Source organism: Lichenostomus cassidix, chromosome 29 (genome assembly GCF_008360975.1).
Source record: "Lichenostomus cassidix isolate B80296 chromosome 29, HeHo_3.0, whole genome shotgun sequence".
Lineage (NCBI taxonomy): Eukaryota > Metazoa > Chordata > Aves > Passeriformes > Meliphagidae > Lichenostomus > Lichenostomus cassidix.
The window spans coordinates 1,594,988-1,616,028 of record NC_139509.1 but is presented as its reverse complement, the minus strand read 5'-3'; the positions used below and the strand labels follow the sequence as shown (position 1 = coordinate 1,616,028).

At 55.2% G+C, this 21,041-nt stretch overlaps 1 protein-coding gene across 6 annotated transcripts in view; it reads right to left on the bottom strand.

Annotated features, from left to right (window-relative positions):
• The window catches only part of PFKM (phosphofructokinase, muscle), a 32,447-nt gene extending 16,805 nt beyond the window's left edge, over positions 1-15,642 (bottom strand). For 2 of the 6 annotated variants that reach the window (XM_085041185.1, XM_085041186.1), the window contains exons 1-13: positions 15,342-15,641; positions 11,643-11,716; positions 10,955-11,032; positions 9,792-9,981; positions 7,235-7,400; positions 6,057-6,101; positions 5,786-5,894; positions 5,031-5,126; positions 4,271-4,363; positions 3,579-3,704; positions 2,454-2,518; positions 2,256-2,319; positions 310-456 (exon numbers count right to left, since the gene is read on the bottom strand). In XM_085041185.1, coding sequence (XP_084897311.1) covers positions 310-456; positions 2,256-2,319; positions 2,454-2,518; positions 3,579-3,704; positions 4,271-4,363; positions 5,031-5,126; positions 5,786-5,894; positions 6,057-6,101; positions 7,235-7,400; positions 9,792-9,981; positions 10,955-11,032; positions 11,643-11,716; positions 15,342-15,432 — 1,344 coding nt within the window. In that variant the 5' untranslated portion in view covers positions 15,433-15,641. Of the gene's footprint in view, positions 1-309; positions 457-2,255; positions 2,320-2,453; positions 2,519-3,578; positions 3,705-4,270; positions 4,364-5,030; positions 5,127-5,785; positions 5,895-6,056; positions 6,102-7,234; positions 7,401-8,665; positions 8,701-9,693; positions 9,729-9,791; positions 9,982-10,954; positions 11,033-11,642; positions 11,717-15,341 lie in introns of all 6 variants that reach the window. The other 4 variants (XM_085041181.1, XM_085041182.1, XM_085041184.1 and 1 more) reach the window with 4 other exon arrangements.
• Between the last annotated feature and the right edge of the window lie 5,399 nt (positions 15,643-21,041).

Below are 21,041 nucleotides of genomic sequence, written 5' to 3'. Positions count from 1 at the left end.
TTTTTCTCCCATTCCATCCCCTTTTCCCTCCCTTTTCCCACCATTTTCCCCCATTTTTCTCCCATTCCATCCCCTTTTCCCTCCCTTTTCCCACCCTTTTCCCCCATTTTTCTCCCATTCCATCCCCTTTTCCCTCCCTTTTCCCACCATTTTCCCCCATTTTTCCCCAATTTACCCATTTTCCCCATTTTTCCTCATTTTCCCCCCAATTTTTCCCATTTCTCCCACATTTTCCCCCATTTCCTCACCATCCCAACCCCTTTTCCCACCATTTTTTCCTGTTTTCCCCCATTTTCCCCATCTCCTCACCATCCCGAAGGCCAGCCCCTCAAACCCATCGTGCACGGCCAGCATGCGATGACCATGGATGAGGCCAATCCTGACGGTCGAGCGAACGGCAGCGTTCATCCCGGCGGCCGGAGCGCCAACGTTCATCACAGCGAGATTGTAACCGCTCTGGGGACATTGGGGACATTGTCAGGGACATGGGGACATCGTCAGGGACATCATCAGGGACTTGGGGACACACAGGGATAGTGACACAGCCCCGTTCATCCCCGCGGCCGGAGCGCCAACGTTCATCACCGCGAGGTTGTAACCGCTCTGGGGACATTGGGGACATCGTCAGGGACATGGGGACATCATCAGGGACATCGTCAGGGACGTGGGGACATGAGGATATGGGGACATGGGGACACAGCCCCGTTCATCCCTGTGGCCGGAGCGCCAACGTTCATCACAGCCAGGTTATAGCCGCTCTGGGGACATTGGGGACATCGTCAGGGATATGGGGACACACAGGAATAGTGACACAGCCCCGTTCATCCCCGCGGCCGGAGCGCCAACGTTCATCACCGCGAGGTTGTAACCGCTCTGGGGACATTGGGGACATCGTCAGGGACATGGGGACATCATCAGGGACATCGTCAGGGACGTGGGGACATGAGGATATGGGGACATGGGGACACAGCCCCGTTCATCCCTGTGGCCGGAGCGCCAACGTTCATCACAGCCAGGTTATAGCCGCTCTGGGGACATTGGGGACATCGTCAGGGATATGGGGACACACAGGAATAGTGACACAGCCCCGTTCATCCCCGCGGCCGGAGCGCCAACGTTCATCACCGCCAGGTTGTAACCGCTCTGGGGACATTGGGGACATCGTCAGGGACTTGGGGACATCGTCAGGGACATCATCAGGGATGTGGGGACACACAGGGACACATAGGGACACACAGGGATAGTGACACAGCCCCGTTCATCCCCGCGGCCGGAGCGCCAACGTTCATCACCGCCAGGTTATAGCCACTCTGGGGACATTGGGGACACCGTCAGGGACATGGGGACACCATCAGGGACATCGTCAGGGACATGGGGACACACAGGGACACACAGGGATAGTGACACAGCCCTGTTCATACCCGCTGCCGGAGCGCCAACGTTCATCACAGCGAGGTTATAGCCGCTCTGGGGACATTGGGGACACCGTCAGGGACATGGGGACAGACAGGGACACCCAGGGACACACAGGGACATGAGGATATGGGACACAGCCCCGTTCATCCCCACAGCCGGAGTGCCGACGTTCATCACAGTGAGGTTGTAACCACTCTGGGGACACTGGGGACATCGTCAGGGACTTGGGGACACACTCAGGGACATGGGGACACCCTCAGGAGTGTCACCCTGTCCCCTCAGGGTGGCCTTGGGGACATCATCAGGGACACAGAAACATGGACAGGGACATAGGGATATGCAGATATGGGGACAGGGGACACCATCAGGGACACGGGGACACAGTCAGGGACACCGTCAGGGACACAGGGACACCATCAGGGACACGGGGACACAGTCAGGGTGGCCTTGGGGACATGGGGACACCATCAGGGACACGGGGACACAGTCAGGGTGGCCTTGGGGACATGGGGACACCATCAGGGACATCATCAGGGTCATGGGGACACCGTCAGGGACACCATCAGGGACATGGGGACACCATCAGGGACACGGGGACACAGTCAGGGTGGCCTTGGGGACATGGGGACACCGTCAGGGACATCATCAGGCTCATGGGGACACTGTCAGGGGCATGGGGACACACAGGGACACAAAGACAAGGGACATGAGGACAGGGATATGGGGACACAGGGGACACAGGGGACACGGGGACATGAGGACAAGGACATGGACAGGGACACGGTCAGGGGTGGCCTTGGTGACACAGGGGACACGGGGACAAGGCCAGCTGTCCCTACCTTGGTGGCAGGTGGGCGGATGTGCGCCAGCAGCTTGTAGACATTCCAGTTGTTCTCGAAGCTCCTAAAGATGGGGGGACATTGGGGTTTGGGGACATTCTGGGGACATTCTGGGGACATCGGGGTTTGGGGACATTCTGGGAACATTGGGGACATTCTGGGGGCATTTTGGGGACAGGGACAGGAGGTGACACCCACCTGCCCCGCAGCTTCAGCGCCTCCTCAAAGCGTCCCTCGTTCATGGCCTTGGTGACATCCTTGGTCTGGGGACAGAGGGGACACAGGGGACAAAAGGGATTGGGTTTTTTGGGGAGAAATTGGGGTTTTTTGGGTGGGATTGGGGTGTCCTGGAGTGGATTGGGGTCACTCCTGGGCAGTTTGGGGACATCCTGGGTGGTTTGGGGACAATGCCAGGGTGGGATTGGGGACAATGCCAGGGTGGGTTTGGGGTCACTGCTGGGCAGGTTTGGGGACATTTTCTGGGATGTTTTTGGGGTCACTCCTGGGTGGTTTGGGAACAATCCTGGGGTGGTTTCGGGGTCACTCCTGGGTGTCTTTAGGGACATTTTCTGGGATGTGTTTGGGGTCATTCTTGGGGTGGTTTTGGGGTCACTCCCAGGTGGCTTTGAGGTCACTCCTGGGTGGGATTGGGGTCACTCTTGGGGTGGGATTGTGGTCACTCCTGGGCAGCTTTGGGGACATTTTCTGGGATGTGTTTGGTGCCACTCCCAGGTGGTTTTGGGGACAATCCCGGGTGGGTTTGGGGTCACTCCTAGGGTGTCTTTGGGGACATTTTCTGGGATGTTTTTGGGGTCACTCCTGGGATGTGTTTGTGGTCACTCCTGGACAGGTTTGAGGTCATTTTCTGGGATGTGTTTGTCATCACTTCTCGGTGTCTTTGGGGTCACTCCTGGGCAGTTTGGGGTCACTCCCAGGTGGTTCTGGGGACAATCCCGGGGTGTCTTTGGGGTCACTCCTGAGCAGTTTGTGGTCACTCCTGGGTGTCTTTGGGGACATTCTTGGGGTGTGTTTTGTGCCATTCCCAGGTGGCTTTGGGGTCACTCCTGGGTGTCTTTGGGGACATTTTTGGGGTGTTTTTGGGGTCACTCCTGGGATGTGTTTGTGGTCACTCCTGGGTGGATTTGGGGTCACTCCTGGGCAGTTTGGGGTCACTCCTGGGCAGGTTTGGGGTCACTGCTGGGATGTCTCTGGGGACATTTTCTGGAATGTTTTTGGGGTCACTCCTGGGCAGTTTGGGGTCACTCCTGGGCAGTTTGGGGTCCCTCCTGGGTGTCCCCTCGTGTCCCCTGTCCCCTCACTCACCACCTGCACACACTCCATCAGCGGCAGCCGCACGGCCTGGTTGCCGGACAGGCTGACCACGCAGGCCGGAGTGTCCGGAGTGCCCTCGAGCAGAGCCATCACTGCCTCCACGCCCATCCTGCTGCCCTGGGGGACACCGGCATGTCACCTCCCTGGGGTGTCACCTCCCTGGGGTGTCACCTACCGGGGATGTCACCTCCTTCCCTGGGGTGTCACCTCTCAGGGTTGTCACCTCCCTCCCTGGGTGTCACCTGCCGATGTCACCTCCCAGGGATGTTACCTCCCTCTCTGGGGTGTCACCTCCTGAGGGTGATGTCAACTCCCGGAGATGTCACCTATCGGGCTGTCACCTCCCTGCAGTGTCACCTCCCGATGTCACCTCCCAGGGATGTCACCTCCCTCCCTGGGGTGTCACCTCCTGAGGGTGATGTCACCTCCTGATGTCACCTCACTGAGAATGTCACCTCCCTCCCTTGGGTGTCACCTCCCTCCTGGGCTGTCACCTCCTGGGTCTGTCACCTCCCAGGGGTGTCATCTCCCAGGAATGTCACCTCCCGGTCCACCCCATTTTGACATCAAGCTTGGGGACAGGGACAGGGTTGGGGACAGGGGCAGAGTTGGGGACAGGGTTGGGGACAGGATTGGGGACAGGGCTGGGGACAAGGACCCTGTTGGGGACACACGATGCCCACCAGGATGCGGTCAAAGGCCGAAGGTGTCCCTCCACGCTGGACATGGCCCAGGATGGTCACTCGGGTGTCATAGCCCAGGCGCTTCACCACCAGCTGTGGGGACATTGGGGACATTGGGGACACTGGGGCAATGGCATCATTGGGGACATCAGGGACATTGGGGACATTGGGATCAATGGGGATAATGGGGACATTGGGGACACTGGGGACATTGGGGATATTAATGATATTGGGGCATTGGGGACATTGGGGTCATTGGGGATATTTGGGATAATGGGGACATTGGGGTCATTGGGGTCATTGGGGACATTGGGACAGTGGGGACACTGGGGACAGTGGGGTCATTGGGGACATCAGGGACATTGGGGACATTGGGGACATTGGGATCAATGGTGGTAATGGGGATATTGGGGACATTGGGATATTAGGGATATTGGGACATTGGGGACATCAGGGACATTGGGGACATTGGGATCAATGGGGATAATGGGGACATTGGGGACATTTGGGTCATTGGGGATATTAGTGATATTGGGGCATTGGGGACATTGGGGACATTGGGGACATTGGGGACATTGGGGACATTGGGGGCATTGAGGTCATTGGGGATATTGAGGATAATGGGGGCATTTGGGATGTTGGGGACATTGGGATCAATGGGGTCATCAGGGACACTGGCATCCAGCCCAAAATGGGAGAAGGGGATTGTCCCCTCCCATGTCCCCCCCATGTCCCCCCGGTGTCCCCTGTGGCCACTCACGGCTTTGATGTCATCGGAGGTGATGGCCTTGCCGTGCTTGTCGATGGCACCTTCGGCCACGATGATGATGTTGAGTCTGGAGCCACCGACACGGGTCTGGGTGACAACAGGGACAAGGTGACAACGGGGTGACAATGGGGACAGGGTGACAATGGGGTGACAATGGGGACAGGGGAGATCCCCATCCCAGCCTTCCTCCTCCCTGTGTCCATCCATGTCCATCCATGTCCATCCCTCCATCCCCATGTCCATCCCATGTCCATCCCATGTGCATCCTTCCTTCCATCCATCCATCCATCCATGCACCCCATGCCCGTCCCATGTCCATCTGTGTCCATCTATGTCCATCCCATATCCATTTCCATGTCCACCCCATGTCCATCCAAGTCCATCCATGTCCACCCCATGTCCATCCCATGTACATCTGTGTCCATCTATGTCCATCCCATATCCATTTCCATGTCCACCCCATGTCCATCCATGTCCATCCATGTCCACCCCACGTCCATCCCCATTTCCATCCCATATCCATCTCCATGTCCACCCATCCATCCATCCATCCACCCCATGTCCCTCCCATGTCCATCCATGTCCATCCCTCCATACATCCCCATGTCCATCCCATGTCCATCCATCCACCCCATGTCCATCCCATGTCCATCCCATGTCCATCCCATGTCCACCCATGTTCATCCCATGTCCATCCATCCACCCCATGTCCACCCCATGTCCACCCCATGTCCACCAGTGTCCACCTCGGTCAGTCTCCTGCACAGATGATCCTCCCAGTCGTCCTCAGGTGGAGATTCAGGGATGAAAACCCAATCAGCACCACAGGCCAGGGCGGTGATCAGCGCCAGGTACCTGAATTTGGGGCAAAAAACACCTTTTTGGGTCATTTTCAGTGATAAATATTTTCACCATTTCTTAATGGGAAAACCACATCCTGAGGACCAGAACTGCCTTTTTAGTAATTTTTAATAATAAAAATACTGATTTTCCCCAATTTTGAATGGGAAAACTCACCCGCAGTGGCGCCCCATGACCTCCAGCACGAATGTCCTCTGGTGGCTGTGGAGACAAAGGGTGTCATCAGCTGGACTGGGGACACTGGGGACATTGGGGACATCCATCTCTCCATGTTTCCTTCTATGTCTCCCAGTGTCCGTCCTTGTGTCCATCTGTCCATCCATCCATCCATCCATCCCATGTCCTTCCCAGTGTCCATCCCCGTGTCCACCCCATGGGTGACCCCAGGATGTCCCTGTCACCTCTGGGCGGTGGTGGTGATGGCATCCACGATCTCCACGATGGTCTCCATGATGATCCCCATGTCCATCCCTCCCCATGTCCATCATCCATCCATCCATCCATCCATCCATCCATCCATCCATCCATCCAGCCCATGTCCATCCCAGTGTCCATCCCTCCCTGTAGGTTACACAGATGACTCCAGGATGTCCCTGGTGACCCCAGGATGTCCCTGATGACCCTATGATGTCCCTGTCACCTCTGGGCAGTGGTGGTGATGGCGTCCATGATCTCCATGATGATCCCCATGATGATCCCCATGATGATCCCCATGTCCATCCCTGTGTCCATCCCTGTGTCCATCCCTGTGTCCATCCCAATGTCCCTCCATCCCATGGGCGACCCCGGGATGTCCCTGTCACCTCTGGGCAGTGGTGGTGATGGTGTCCACCATCTCCATGATGATCCCCATGATGATCCCCATGTCCATCCATCCATCCATCCATCCATCCATCCATCCAATGTCCATCCCAGTGTCCATCCCTGTGTCCCTCCAGCCTGTGGGATGTCCCCATGTCCCTCCATCCCATGGGTGACCCCAGGCTGTCCCTGTCACCTCTGGGCAGTGGTGGTGATGGCGTCCACGATCTCCATGATGATCCCCATGTTCCTCTCTCCACAAGTCCATTCCTCCATCCCTCCCCATGTCCATCCCCATGTCCATCCCTGTCCATCCATCCCCATGTGGTGACCCTGGTGACCCCAATGACCCCGGGGTGTCCCTGTCACCTCTGGGCAGTGGTGGTGATGGCGTCCACCATCTCCATGATGATACCCATGATGATCCCCATGATGATCCTCATGTCCATCCCTGTATCCCTGCCCCATTTGGTGACCCTGGTGACCCTGGTGACCCCAGGATGTCCCTGGTGACCCCGTGGTGTCCCTGTCACCTCTGGGCGGTGGTGGTGATGGCGTCCACGATCTCCATGATGCGGTGCAGCGCCGAGTCGGTGCCGATGGTCATGTCGGTGCCGCAGAAGTCGTTGTCGATGGACCCCACCATGCCCACGATGTTCAGGTGGCTCGAGCGCTGCGCCTCCTCCGCCGTGATGCCACCTGGGGGGTGGCATTGTCACCTGTGTCACCTCAGCCCCGCGCACGGATTGTCCCCCATTGTCCGTCAGTTTTGGGTGTCAGGAAATTGTGGGTTTGGGTGTCACGAAATTATGGGTTTGGGTGTTTTGGGGGGAAAACTTGCATTTTTGGGTGGTAAAAATCCACATTTTTGGTTGGTAAAAGTCCATGGGTTTGAGTGTCATGAAATCATGGGTTTGGGGGGAAAACTCACATTTTTGGGTGGGAAAAATCCTCATTTTTGGGTGGTAAAAATCCATATTTTTGTGTGGTGAAAGTCCATGGCTTTGGGTGTCACGATATCGTGGGTTTGGGTGTTTTGGGGGGAAAACTCACATTTTTGGGTGATAAAAATCCACATTTTTGGGTGGTAAAACCCCACATTTTTGGGTGGTAAAAATCCACGGCTTTGGGTGCCACGAAATCATGGGTTTGGGTGTTTTTGGGGGGAAAACTTGCATTTTTGGGTGGTAAAAATCCATATTTTTGGGAGGTAAAAATCCACATTTTTGGGTGTCAAAAAGTTATGGGTTTGGGGGTCAGAAAATCATATTTTGGGGGGGGAAACCCTCATTTTTGGGTGGCAAAAATCCACAGTTTTGGGTGGCAAAAATCCGCATTTTTGGGTGGTAAAAATCCATGGGTTTGAGTGTCACAAAATGATGGTTAATTTTGGGGTTATTTTGGAATTATTTTGGGGTTCCAATACCGTTTTTTAGCAGCTCCTGCAGCAGGGATCCCCACCCTGCTGAGGTCAATTTTGGGATGATTTTTTGGGGTTAATTTTGGGGTAATTTTGGGGTTAATTTTGGGGTTCCAGTACCATTTTTGAGCAGCTCCTGCTGCAAGGATCCCAACCCTTTTTCCCACCCCCCTGAGGTCAATTTTGGGGTGATTTTTGGGGTTAATTTGGGATGAATTTTGGGGTTCAAGTACCATTTTTGAGCAGCTCCTGCAGCAGGTTTCCCCACCCTGCTGAGGTTAATTTTGAGGTTAATTTTGGGGTTAATTTGGGGTATTTTGGGGTCTCCATACCGTTTTTGAGCATCTCCTGCAGCAGGGATCCCCAGTCTGCTGAGGTTAATTGTGGGATAATTTTTGGGGTTAATTTTGGGGTTATTTTGGGGTATTTTTGGGGTCTCCATACCATTTTTTGACCAGCTCCTGCAGCAGGGATCCCCACCCCACTGAGGTTAATTTTGAGGTTAATTTTGGGGTTAATTTGGGGTATTTTGGGGTCTCCATACCGTTTTTGACCAGCTCCTGCAGCAGGGACCCCACCCTGCTGAGGTCAGTTTTGGGATGATTTTTGGGGTTAATCTTGGGGTTATTTTGGGGTATTTTTGGGGTCCCAATACCGTTTTTGAGCATCTCCTGCAGCAGGGATCCCCACCCTGCTGAGGTCAATTTTGGGGTTAATTTTGGGGTTATTTTTGGGTATTTTGGGGTATTTTTGGGGTCTCCATACCATTTTTTGACCAGCTCCTGCAGCAGGGAGCCCACCCTGCTGAGGTTAATTTTGAGGTTAATTTTGGGGTTATTTTGGGGTATTTTTGGGGTCTCCATACCGTTTTTGACCAGCTCCTGCAGCAGGGATCCCCACCCCACTGAGGTTAATTTTGAGGTTAATTTTGGGGTTAATTTGGGGTATTTTGGGGTCTCCATACCATTTTTGACCAGCTCCTGCAGCAGGTTTCCCCAGTCTGCTGAGGTCAATTTTGGGGTTAATTTTGGGGTTATTTTGGGGTATTTTGGGGTATTTTTGGGGTCTCCATATTGTTTTTGACCAGCTCCTGCAGCAGGTTTCCCCAGTCTGCTGAGGTCAATTTTGGGGCTAATTTTGGGGTTAATTTGGGGTATTTTTGGGGTCTCCATATCATTTTTGACCAGCTCCTGCAGCAGGGATCCCCAGTCTGCTGAGGTTAATTTTGGGGTTAATTTTGGATCATTTTTGGGGTCCCAATACCGTTTTTGACCAGCTCCTGCAGCAGGGATCCCCACCCTGCTGAGGTAAATTTTGGGGTTAATTTTGGGGTTATTTTGGCGTATTTTGGGGTCTTCACACCGTTTTTGAGCATCTCCTGCAGCAGGGACCCCACCCTGCTGAGGTCAATTTTGGGATGATTTTTGGGGTTAATCTTGGGGTTATTTTGGGGTATTTTTGGGGTCCCAATACCGTTTTTGAGCATCTCCTGCAGCAGGGATCCCCACCCTGCTGAGGTTAATTTTGAGGTTAATTTTGGGGTTAATTTGGGGTATTTTGGGGTCTCCATACCGTTTTTGACCAGCTCCTGCAGCAGGGACCCCACCCTGCTGAGGTTAATTTTGAGGTTAATTTTGGGGTTAATTTGGGGTATTTTGGGGTCTCCATACCGTTCTTGACCAGCTCCTGCAGCAGGGATCCCCACTCGGCGCGGAAGGTGTCGGCCCCGGTGAGGCTGCCGTCACCGCCGATGACACACAGGTTGGTGACACCCAGCTTGACCAAATTCCTGGCGGCGCGGAGCCGACCCTCGCGGGAGCGGAAATCCTGGCAGCGCGCGCTGCCGATCACTGTGCCGCCCTGGGGACATGGGGATATTGTTGGGGACATCTGTCCATCCCTCCATCCATCTGTCCATCCCAGTGTCTATCCATCCATCCATCCATCCCCGTGTCCACACCATGACCATCCATCCATCTGTCCATCCATCATCTATCCATCCATCTGTCCATCCCTGTGTCCACCTGTCCATCTGTCCATCCATCCATCCATCCATCCGTCCATCCGTCTGTCCATCCCTGTGTCCACCCCATGACCATCCATCCGTCCATCCATCATCCATCTGTCCATTCATCCATCCATCCCTGTGTCCATCTTGTGTCCATGCATCCATTCATCCATCCATCCTTGTGTCCATCCTTCCATCCCCATGTCCATCCTATGTCCACCCCTGTGTCCATCCATCCATCCATCCATCCCGTGTCCATCTCGTGTCCATCCCTCCATCCATCCCCGTGTCCATCCATGTCCATCCCCATGTCCATCCATGTCCATCCTGTGTCCATCCCTCCATCCATCCTTGTGTCTGTCCATGTCTATCCCTCCATGTCCATCTCCATGTCCATCTCCATGTCCATCCATGTTCATCCATCCATCCATCCATCCACCCCATGTCCATCCGTGTTCAGCCATGTCCACCCCATGTCCATCCCATATCCATCTCCATATCCATCTCCATATCCATCTCCATGTCCATCCCATGTCCATCCATGTCCATCCCATGTCCATCCCATGTCCATCCATGTCCATCCATCCATCCATCCATCCACCCCATGTCCATCCCCATGTCCATCTCCATGTCCATCTCCATGTCCATCTCCATTTCCCTCCCTGTCCATTCCATGTCCATCCCATGTCCACCCCATGTCCATCCCGTGTCCACCCCGTGTCCACCCTGTGTCCATTCCATGTCCACCCCGTGTCCATCCCATGTCCACCCCATGTCCACCCTGTGTCCACCCATGTCCACCCCGTGTCCAGCCGTGTCCCTCACCAGCTGCAGCATCATGGACACGCTCTCCCAGGTGGCCTCCTTGATGTGCTCACCGCCGTCCACCAGGCCCTGGTAGCCCTGGGGGGACAGCAGGGGACAGTGGGGACAGTGCCTCGGTGACACCTCTGCCCCAGTTTTGGGATGGAGATTCGGGAATTCGGGGCTGGGAGTTTTGGGAATTTGGGATTTTGGGCTGAGATTTTGGGCTGGGAGTTTTGGCGTTTTGGGATGGGAATCTTGGGATGGAAATTTTGGGATTTTGGGCTGGGAATTTTGGGATTTTGGGGTGGGAGTTTTGGGATTTTGGGGTGGGAGTTTTGGGATTTTGGGGTGGGAATGTGGGATTTTGGGCTGGGAATTTGGGATGGAATTTTGAGATTTTGGGATGAAATTTTGGGATTTTGGGATGGGAATTTTGGGGTTTTGGGATGGGAATTCAGGATTTTGGGCTGGGATTTTGGGATTTTGGGATGGATTTTTGGGATTTTGAGATGGGAATTTAGGGATGGATATTTGACATTTTGGGATGGGAATTTAGGGATGGGATATTGGGATTTTGGGTTGGGAATTTTGGGGTTTTGGGCTGGGAATGCAGGATTTTGGGTTGGGATTTTGGGATTAATTTTGGGATGGAATTTTGGGATTTTGGGATGGGATTTTTGGGATCTCGGGAGGGCTCAGCACTGACCTCACACACGAAGTACACCTTGGCTCCTGTGTAGATCCCAACCCGAACCACAGCCCTGACCGCAGCGTTCATCCCTGGGGACATGGGGACAGCCTGGGGTCAGTGGGGACACCTTGGGGACAGCCTGGGGTCAGTGGGGACACCATGGGGTCAGTGGGGTCACCCTGGGGTCAGCGTGGTCACCATGGGGACACCCTGGGGTCAGTGGGGACACCTTGGGGACAGCAGCGTTCATCCCTGGGGACATGGGGACAGCCTGGGGTCAGTGGGGTCACCTTGGGGACACCCTGGGGTCAGTGGGGACACCATGGGGACAGCCTGGGGACACCCTGGGGACAGTGGGGACACCATGGGGACACCCTGGGGTCAGTGGGGACACCATGGGGACAGCCTGGGGACACCCTGGGGACAGTGGGGACACCTTGGGGACAGCAGCGTTCATCCCTGGGGACATGGGGACAGCCTGGGGTCAGTGGGGTCACCATGGGGACACCCTGGGGTCAGCGGGGTCACCATGGGGACACCCTGGGGACAGTGGGGACACCTTGGGGACACCCTGGGGTCAGCGGGGTCACCATGGGGACACCCTGGGGACAGTGGGGACACCTTGGGGACAGCAGCGTTCATCCCTGGGGACATGGGGACAGCCTGGGGTCAGTGGGGTCACCATGGGGACACCCTGGGGACACCCTGGGGACACCCCGGGGACAGTGGGGTCACTCTGGGGTCACCACGGGGTCACCTTAGGGTCACTCTGGCACCTCCTGGGGTCACCCTGGGGACAGTGGGGTCACCCTGCCACCCCCTGGGGACAGCAGGGTCACTTTGGGGACAGTGGGACCACCCTGCCAGGACCACCAGGGTCACTCTGGCATGGCTGTCACCCCCCTTGGGGACATCCCCAAATCTGTCCCACCCTTTGGTGACATCCCAAATCCATCACCCTCCTTGGTGACACCCAAATCTGTCCCCCCAAATCTGTCACTCCTGTTGGGGACACCCCAAATCTGTCACCCCTTGGGGACACCCAGATCCTTCCCCCCAAATCTGTCACCCTCCCAGCTGCCAACCCCTCTTGGGGACATCCCAATTCTGTCACCCCTTGGTGACCCCAAATCCATCCCCCCCTAATCTGTCACCCCCCTTGGTGATCCTAAATCTGTCACCCCTTGGTGACCCCAAATCCATCCCTCCAAATCTGTCACCTTCCTTGGTGACATCCCTAATCTGTCACGCCAAATCCGTCCCCCCAAATCTGTCACCCCCCTTGGGGAAATCCCAAATCTGTCACCCCTTGGTGACCCCAAATCCGTCACCCCTTGGGGACATCCCAAATCCGTCCCCCCAAATCTGTCACCCCTTGGGGACCCCAAATCTGTCCCCCCAAATCTGTCCCCCCAAATCTGTCACCCCCCTTGGGGAAATCCCAAATCTGTCACCCCAAATCTGTCACCCCTTGGGGACATCCCAAATCTGTGCCCCCAAATCTGTCACCCCTTGGGGACCCCAAATCTGTCCCCCCGTCTGTCCCCCAGCAGGAAATCCCAAATCTGTCACCCTCCTGGGGACATCCCAAATCCGTCCCAAATCTGTCCCCCAAATCTGTCACCTGGGGACACCCAGATCTGTCCCCCCAAATCTGTCACCCCAATCTGTCCCCCCAAATCTGTCACCCCAAATCTGTCACCCTCCAGCTGCCAACCCCTCTTGGGGACATCCCAAATCTGTCACCCTCCTTGGTGACACCCAGATCTGTCACCCCAAATCTGTTCCCCCAGATTTGTCCCCCCAAATCTGTCACCCCTTGGTGACACCCCAATCTGTCCCCCCAAATCTGTCACCCCTCTTGGGGACATCCCAAATCTGTCACCCCAGATCTGTCACCCCCCTTGGTGACCCCAAATCTGTCACCCCAAATCTGTCACCCCCCTTGGGGAAATCCCAAATCTGTCACCCCCCCTGGGGACACCCCAAATCCGTCCCCCCAAATCTGTGACCCCAAATCTGTCACCGCAAATCTGTCCCCCCAACTCTGTCACCCCAACTCTGCCCCAAATCTGTCACCCCCTCAAGGACCCCAACCCCTTTCCCCTCCCCCCGCAGCTGCCCCGAGTTATTTTCGCCTTGGTGACCTTTAGTGGCTCCGCGTGACACAGGTGACAAACAGCGGGGGGAGGGGACACTTCCCCCGTGTCCCCCCCACCCCTGGGACACCCAGAATTTGGGGTGAATCCCTGGAATTTCGGGCAATCCCCATTTTTTGGGGGAAATCCCGATTTTTTGGGGGGAAATCCCGATTTTTTGGGGAAACACCGATTTTTTTGGGGACCATTTTTTTCGGCTTTGTCCCTAAATGCCACCTTTGTCCACTCGGGATTTGTCACCTTTGTCACCCCCCGGGACCCCAAAACTCCTCCCCACCCCAAAATCCCCCCCAAGGTCATTCCCAAAATCCCAAATCCGGAGAAAACTTGGGATCAAAATCCCGATTTTTATTCCCAAAAGGAGTCACTCCCTTCGCCCCCTCCCCAAATTTTGGGGTCCCGCATTTTTTGGGGGGATTTTTAGGGATTTTGGGGGATTTGGGATCCCAGGATTTTGGGCTCCCAGGATTTGGGCTCCCAGCAGTTTTGGGATTTGGTCTGCTGGAATTTTGAGATTTGGGATCCCTGGATTTTGGGATCCCGAGATTTAGGGATTTGGGCTTTTGGGCTCCCTGGATTTTGGGATTTGGGATCCCAGGATTTTGAGATTTGGGATCCCAGGATTTAGGGATTTGGGCTTTTGGGCTCCCTGGATTTTGGGCTCCCAAGATTTTGGGATTTGGGCTTTTGGGGTCTTGGGCTCCCAGGATTTTGGGCTCCCAGCATTTTGAGATCCCAGGATTTTGGGCTTTTGGGATTTGGACTCCCTGGATTTTGAGATTTGGGATCCCAGGATTTTGGGATTCTGGGGATTTTAAAATTTGGGCTCCCAGGATTTTGGGCTCCCAGGATTTTGGGATTGCTGGGATTTGGACTCCCTGGCTTTTGAGATTTGGGGTCCCAGGGTTTTGGGATTCTGGGGATTTTAAAATTTGGGCTCCCAGAATTTTGAGATCTCAGGATTTTGGGATTTGGTCTTTTGGGCTTTTGGGATTTGAACTCCCAGGATTTTGGGATTCCGGGGATTTGGGATTTTGGCATTTGGGCTCCCAGGATTTTGGGCTCCCAGGATTTGGGGATTTGAGATCCCAGAATTTTGAGATCCCAGGATTTTCAGATCCCAGGGTTTTGGGATTTGGTCTTTTGGGCTTTTGGGATTTTGGCTCCCAGGATTTTGGGATTCTTGGGATTTGGGATTTTGGCATTTGGACTCCCAGGATTTTGGGCTCCCGGGATTTGGGGATTTGGGCTCCCAGGATTTTGAGATCCCAGGATTTTGGTATTTGGGCTTTTGGGATTTTGGCTCCCAGGATTTTGAGCTTTCAGCTCCCAGGATTTTGGGATTTGGGATTTTGGGATTTCGGCTCGTAGGATTTTGGGATTCTGGGGTTTGGGGTTCCAGTGGTTTAGGAATTTGGGCTCTCTGGATTTTGGCATTTGGGCTCCCAGGATTTCGGGGATTTTGGGATTTGGGATTCGGGATTTGGGATTTCGGGATTTTGGGATTTGGGATTTTGGGATTTTGGGGTTTGGGATTTTGGGATTTCCCCCTTACCCTGAGCGTCACCCCCGGAGGTGAGCACGGCGATGGCTTTGCCTTTCCCGAGGCTCTCGGGACGCTTCACTGCCGCGGGGCTCGGCGACATCTTCCTGCCTGCAAATCCGGGAAAAAACCGGGAAAAACCGGGAAAAACACCGGGAAATCCGGGAAAAAACCGGGAAAACCCGGAAAATCCGGAAAAAACCCGGGAAAAAACCGGGAAAAGCAGCGGGAAGGGCGCGCGGCTCTGTCCCCCCGGTGGCGCTGCCAGCTCAGAGTGGCACCGCTGTGCCCAGGGGGAGGGACAGGGGACAGTGACACCGCGGGGACAGGGACACCGCGGGGACAGGGGGGCACCGGGGGGGTCCTACTGGGACCAGTTTGGGCTCCTTACTTGGACCAGTTTGGGCTCTGTACTAGTGCCAGTTTGTGCTATGTACTGGGGCCGGTTTGTCCTTACTGGGGCCAATTTGTGATCCTTATTGGGACCAGTTTGTGCTCCTTATTGGGACCAGTTTGTGCTCCTTATTGGGACCAGTTTGTGCTCCTTATTGGGACCAGTTTGTCCTTACTGGTGCCAGTTTGTCGTTCTTACTGGGACCAATTTTTGCTCCTTACTGGGACCAGTCTGTCCTTACTGGTGCCAGTTTGCGGTCCTTACTGGGGCCAGTTTGTGGTCCTTACTGGAACCAGTCTGTCCTTACTGGGACCAGTTTGTGCTCCTTACTGGAGCAAGTTTGTGCTTCGTCCTGGAACCAGTTTGTCCTTATTGGGACCAGTTTGTGCTCGTTACTGGGACTGGTCTGCTTTCCTTACTGGGGCCAGTTTGTGCTCCTTATTGGGACCAGTCTGTCCTTACTGGGACCAGTTTATGCTCCTTACTGGGACCAGTTTGTCCTAACTGGTGCCAGTTTGTCCTTACTGGGGCTAGTCCCTATTCCTTACTGGTCCCAGTTCCCGGTTCTTACTGGTGCCAGTCTGGGGCCATTCCCAGTCCCAGTCCAGGGCCTTTACTGGTCCCAGTTCCCATTCCCTGCCGCTGCCTTTCCCGATCCCAGTTCACTGCCGGTCCCAGTCCCGGTCCGTCCCAGTCTGTCCTTACTGGTCCCAGTCTGTCCTTGCTGGTCCCAGTCTGTCCTTACTGGTCCCAGTCTGTCCTTGCTGGTCCCAGTCGGGGGTCGTTCCCAGTCCCTGTCCGGGGCCGTTACTGGTCCCAGTCCGGGGCCATTCCCAGTCCCAGTTCCCCGTCCTTACTGGTCCCAGTTCCCCGTCCTTACTGGTCCCAGTTCCCGGTCCCCACTGACCTGCTGGACGCCCCCGGCCCGGGGCTCTTACTGGTCCCAGTCCGGGGCCGTTCCCAGTCCCAGTCTGGAGCCGTTCCCGATCCCAGTCCCGGTCCTTACTGGTCCCAGTTCCCATTCCCTGCTGCTGCCTTTCCCGGTCCCAGTCTGGGGCTGTTACTGGTCCCAGTTCCCGGTCCCCACTGGGAGGCAGCACTGACCTGCGGGACCCTTCCCAGTCCCAGTTCCCAGTCCTTACTGGTCCCAGTCCGGGGCTGTTCCCGATCCCAGTTCCCATTCCCTGCCGCTGCCTTTCCCGGTCCCAGTTCACTGCCTATCCCAGTTCCCGGTCCTTACTGGTCCCAGTTCCCCACTGACCTGCGGGGCTCCCCCGACCCGGGGCTCTTACTGGTCCCAGTCTGTCCTTACCGGTCCCACTCCGGGGCCGTTCCCAGTCCCAGTTCCCGGTCCTTACTGGTCCCAGTTCCCCACTGACCTGCCCCCGACCCGGGACCCTTACTGGTCCCAGTCTGTCCTTACTGGTCCCAGTCCGGGACCGTTCCCAATCCCAGTCCCGCGCTGTTACTGGTCCCAGTTTCCATTCCCTGCCGCTGCCTTTCCCGGTCCCAGTCTGGGGCCGTTACTGGTCCCAGTTCCCGAGTCCCACTGGGAGGCAGCACTGACCTGCAGGATGCCCAGGTTACTGGTCCCTGTCCCAGTCCCAGTCTGTCCTTACTGGTCCCAGTCTGGGGCCAATCCCAGTCCCAGTCCTGAGCCCTTACTGGTCCCAGTCCGGGGCCAATCCCAGTCCCAGTCCAGGGCTCTTACTGGTCCCAGTCCGGGGCCGTTCCCAGTCCCAGTCTGGGTCTCTTACTGGTCCCAGTCTGTCCTTACCGGTCCCACTCCGGGGCCGTTCCCAGTCCCAGTCCCGGGCGATTCCCAGTCCCAGTCTGGACTGGACTTGTCCCGGTCCCAGTCTGTCCTGACTGGTCCCAGTCCGGAGCCCTTACTGGTCCCAGTTCCCAGTTTGGAGCCCTTACTGGTCCCAGTGGGCACTGACCTGCCGGCCGGCCCCGGCCCTGGGCTGGAGGCAGGAAGGACAGCAGGACCAGCAGGACCAGCGCGGCTACCGAGAGCGCGGCGGAGGCGAGGAGCCGCGAGAGCCCCATGTGGGGTCGGGAATGGGACCGGGTAATGGGATCGGGAATGGGATCGGGTTGTGGGGTCGGGAATGGGGTCGGGAATGGGATCGGGTAACGGGATCAGCTATCATGGGATCGGCTGTAATGGGATCGGGGTGGTGGGATCAGCTATTATGGGATCCACTCTCATGGGATCGGCTGTAATGGGATCAGGATTGTGAGGTCAGATATAGGGCTCGGCTATTATGGGATCCACTCTAATGGGATCGGCTGTAATGGGATCGGGGTTGTGAGGTCAGATATAGGGCTCGGCTATTATGGGATCCACTCTAATGGGATCGGCAGTAATGGGATCAGGGTTGTGGGGTCAGATATAGGGCTCGGCTATTATGGGGTCGACTCCAGTGGAATTGACTGTAATGGGATCGGGTGGAGGGAGGGTCTGGCTATTATGGGATCGGCTGTAATGGGATTGGATGTAATGGGGTCAGATGGAGGGTCCAGCTTTTATGGGATCAGAGTAATGGGATCGGGGTAATGGGGTCAGATGTAATGGGATCGGGGCTGTGGGACCAGCTATTATGGGATGGGCTCTAGTGGAATTGACTGTAATGGGATCGGGTGGAGGGTCTGGGTATTATGGGATTGGCTGTAATGGGATTGGATGTAATGGGATCAGATGGAGGGTCTGGTTTTTATGGGATCGGGGTAATGGGATCAGGTGTTATGGGATCAGGTGTAACAGGGCTGACTAGGGGGAGAAACTGTAATGGGATGGGCTGGGATGGGATGTAATGGGATCAGGTGTTATGGGATTGGCTATTATGGGATCAGCTGTAACAGGACTGACCACAGGGAGAAACTGTAATGGGATGGACTGGGATGGGATTGGTTGTAATGGGATTGGATGTAATGGGATTTGCTGTAATGGGATGGATTTGCTGTAATGGGATTTGCTGTAATGGGATTTGCTGTAATGGGATTGGTTGTAATGGGATGGGATCGACTATAGGGATAAACTCTAGTGGGGTGGGCTGGGCTGTAATGGGATCAGAGGTCCGGGCTGGGCTGTAATGGGATCAGAGAGCTGGGATGGGCTGTAATGGGATTGGGGTCCCATGGTGACACTCACGGGGGGACACTGCCCACCCCTTGTAGAGCGACCCTTATGGAGTGACCAGTGACCCACCTAGAGTGATCCCATAGGGTGACCCTCCCCATGGGGTGACCAGTGACCCACACCCAGAGTGACCCCCACAGGGTGACCCACACACCCACAGTGACCCTCTATAGGGTGACCCTTTATGGAGTGACCAGTGTCTCACACACAGGCTGACCCTCTATAGGGTGACCCCTCCCTGCAGAGTGACTCTCTATAGGGTGACACCCCCACGGGGTGACCACCCTCTATAGGGTGACCCTTTATAGAGTGACCAGTGACCCACACCAGGGTGACCACCCTCTATAGGGTGACCCTCTCCATCGGGTGACCCTCCATAGGGTGATATCCCCTACAAGGTTGTCACCAACCCCACAGTGACCCTTTATAGGGTGACATCCCCATAACTTTGTCACCAACCCCACAGTGACCCTCCATAGGGTGACACCCCATAAGGTTGTCACCAACCCCAATCCCCGCTGTACCCCAGACAGACACCGACAGGATTTTATAGGAACAATCCGAGCTCAACTCCCTCTCTCCTCACCCCAAACATGCATTCCTGAGCACAAAGAGAGCTCTGAGCTCTGTCAGCCCTGCAGGACTTCCTTCCCTCCCTCCAAATCCCAAAAATCTCCTGGCAGAGGAAACCCTGTCAGCCCTGCAGGGACACTCTGGACTTCCTCCCCTCCCTCCAAACCCCAAAAATCTTTGGGGCAGAGGAAACCCTGTCAGCCCTGCAGGGACACTCTGGACTTCCTTCCCTCCCTCCAAACCCCAAAAATCTTTGGGGCAGAGGAAACCCTGCCAGCCCTGCAGGAACACTCTGGACTTCCTTCCCTCCCTCCAAACCCCAAAAATCTCCTGGGCAGAGGAAACCCTGTCAGCCCTGCAGGGACACTCTGGACTTCCTTCCCTCCCTCCAAACCCCAAAAATCTTTGGGGCAGAGGAAACCCTGTCAGCCCTGCTGGGTCTGAAGGTCGCGGAGAGCCTGCTGAGGAAATGTGGCTAAGAAAAGGCGCAGAAACCAGAGCAGGGACAGGAGATTGAATTCCCCTCTCAGGGAACCGAGCAGAGCTCAGAGCCCTGGAAAGGTCACTCGGTGTGGGGAACTTTTAAAGGTACACGGGGTGAGGTGGAGAATGAAATCCTACAGGAGAGATGAATAAAATCCCATTGAAGAAGAGATGAATAAAATCCTTCAGAAAGAGAGATGAATAAAATCCCACAGAAGAGGTGAATAAAATCCCACAGAAGAAGAGATTAATAAAGTCCCACAGAAGAGGTGAATAAAATCCTACAGAAGAGGTGAATAAAATCCCACAGAAGAGATGACTAAAATCCCACAGCATGTCCTGGAAAACCTAAATGCAGAGGAGGGGAGGTTTGGGGTCCCCAGGTGAGGACTCTGGATGCTCCTTGGTGTCACAATCCCAACTCTCCACAATCCTGCAGCCAAACCTCAACCCTGGAACTGTTGCTGAGACAAAGCAAGTGGGACAGCGAGTGACTAAAATCCCACAGAAAAAGAGATGAATAAAACCCCACAGAAGGAGAGATGAATAAAACCCCACAGAAGAGATGAATAAAATCCCACAGCATGTCCTAGGAAACCCAAATGCAGAGGAGGGGAGGTTTGGGGTCTCCAGGTGATGACTCTGCACCCTGTTTGGTGTCACAATCCCAACTCACCACAATCCTACAGCCAAATATCAACCCTGGAGTTGTTGGTGAGACAAAGCAAGTGGGCCAGCGAGTGACTAAAATCCCACAGAAGAAGAGATGAAAAAAATCCCACAGAACGAGAGATGAGATGAATAAAATCCCACAGGATGTCCTGTGAAGCCCAAAAAGAGGGGAGAGGAGGTTTGGGGTGTGTGGGACACAGTGGGGTCCCCAGGTGAGGACTCTGGACTGTGGCATTGGGATTGTTTGGTGTCACAATCCCAACTCACCACAATCCTACAGCCAAACCTCAACCCTGGAGTTGTTGCTGAGACAAAGCAAGTGGGACAGCAAGTGACTAAAGTCCCACAGAAAAAGAGATGAATAAAATCCCACAGAAGGAGTGATGAATAAAATCCCAGAGAAGGAGTGATGAATAAAATCCCACAGCATATCCTGGGAAGCCCA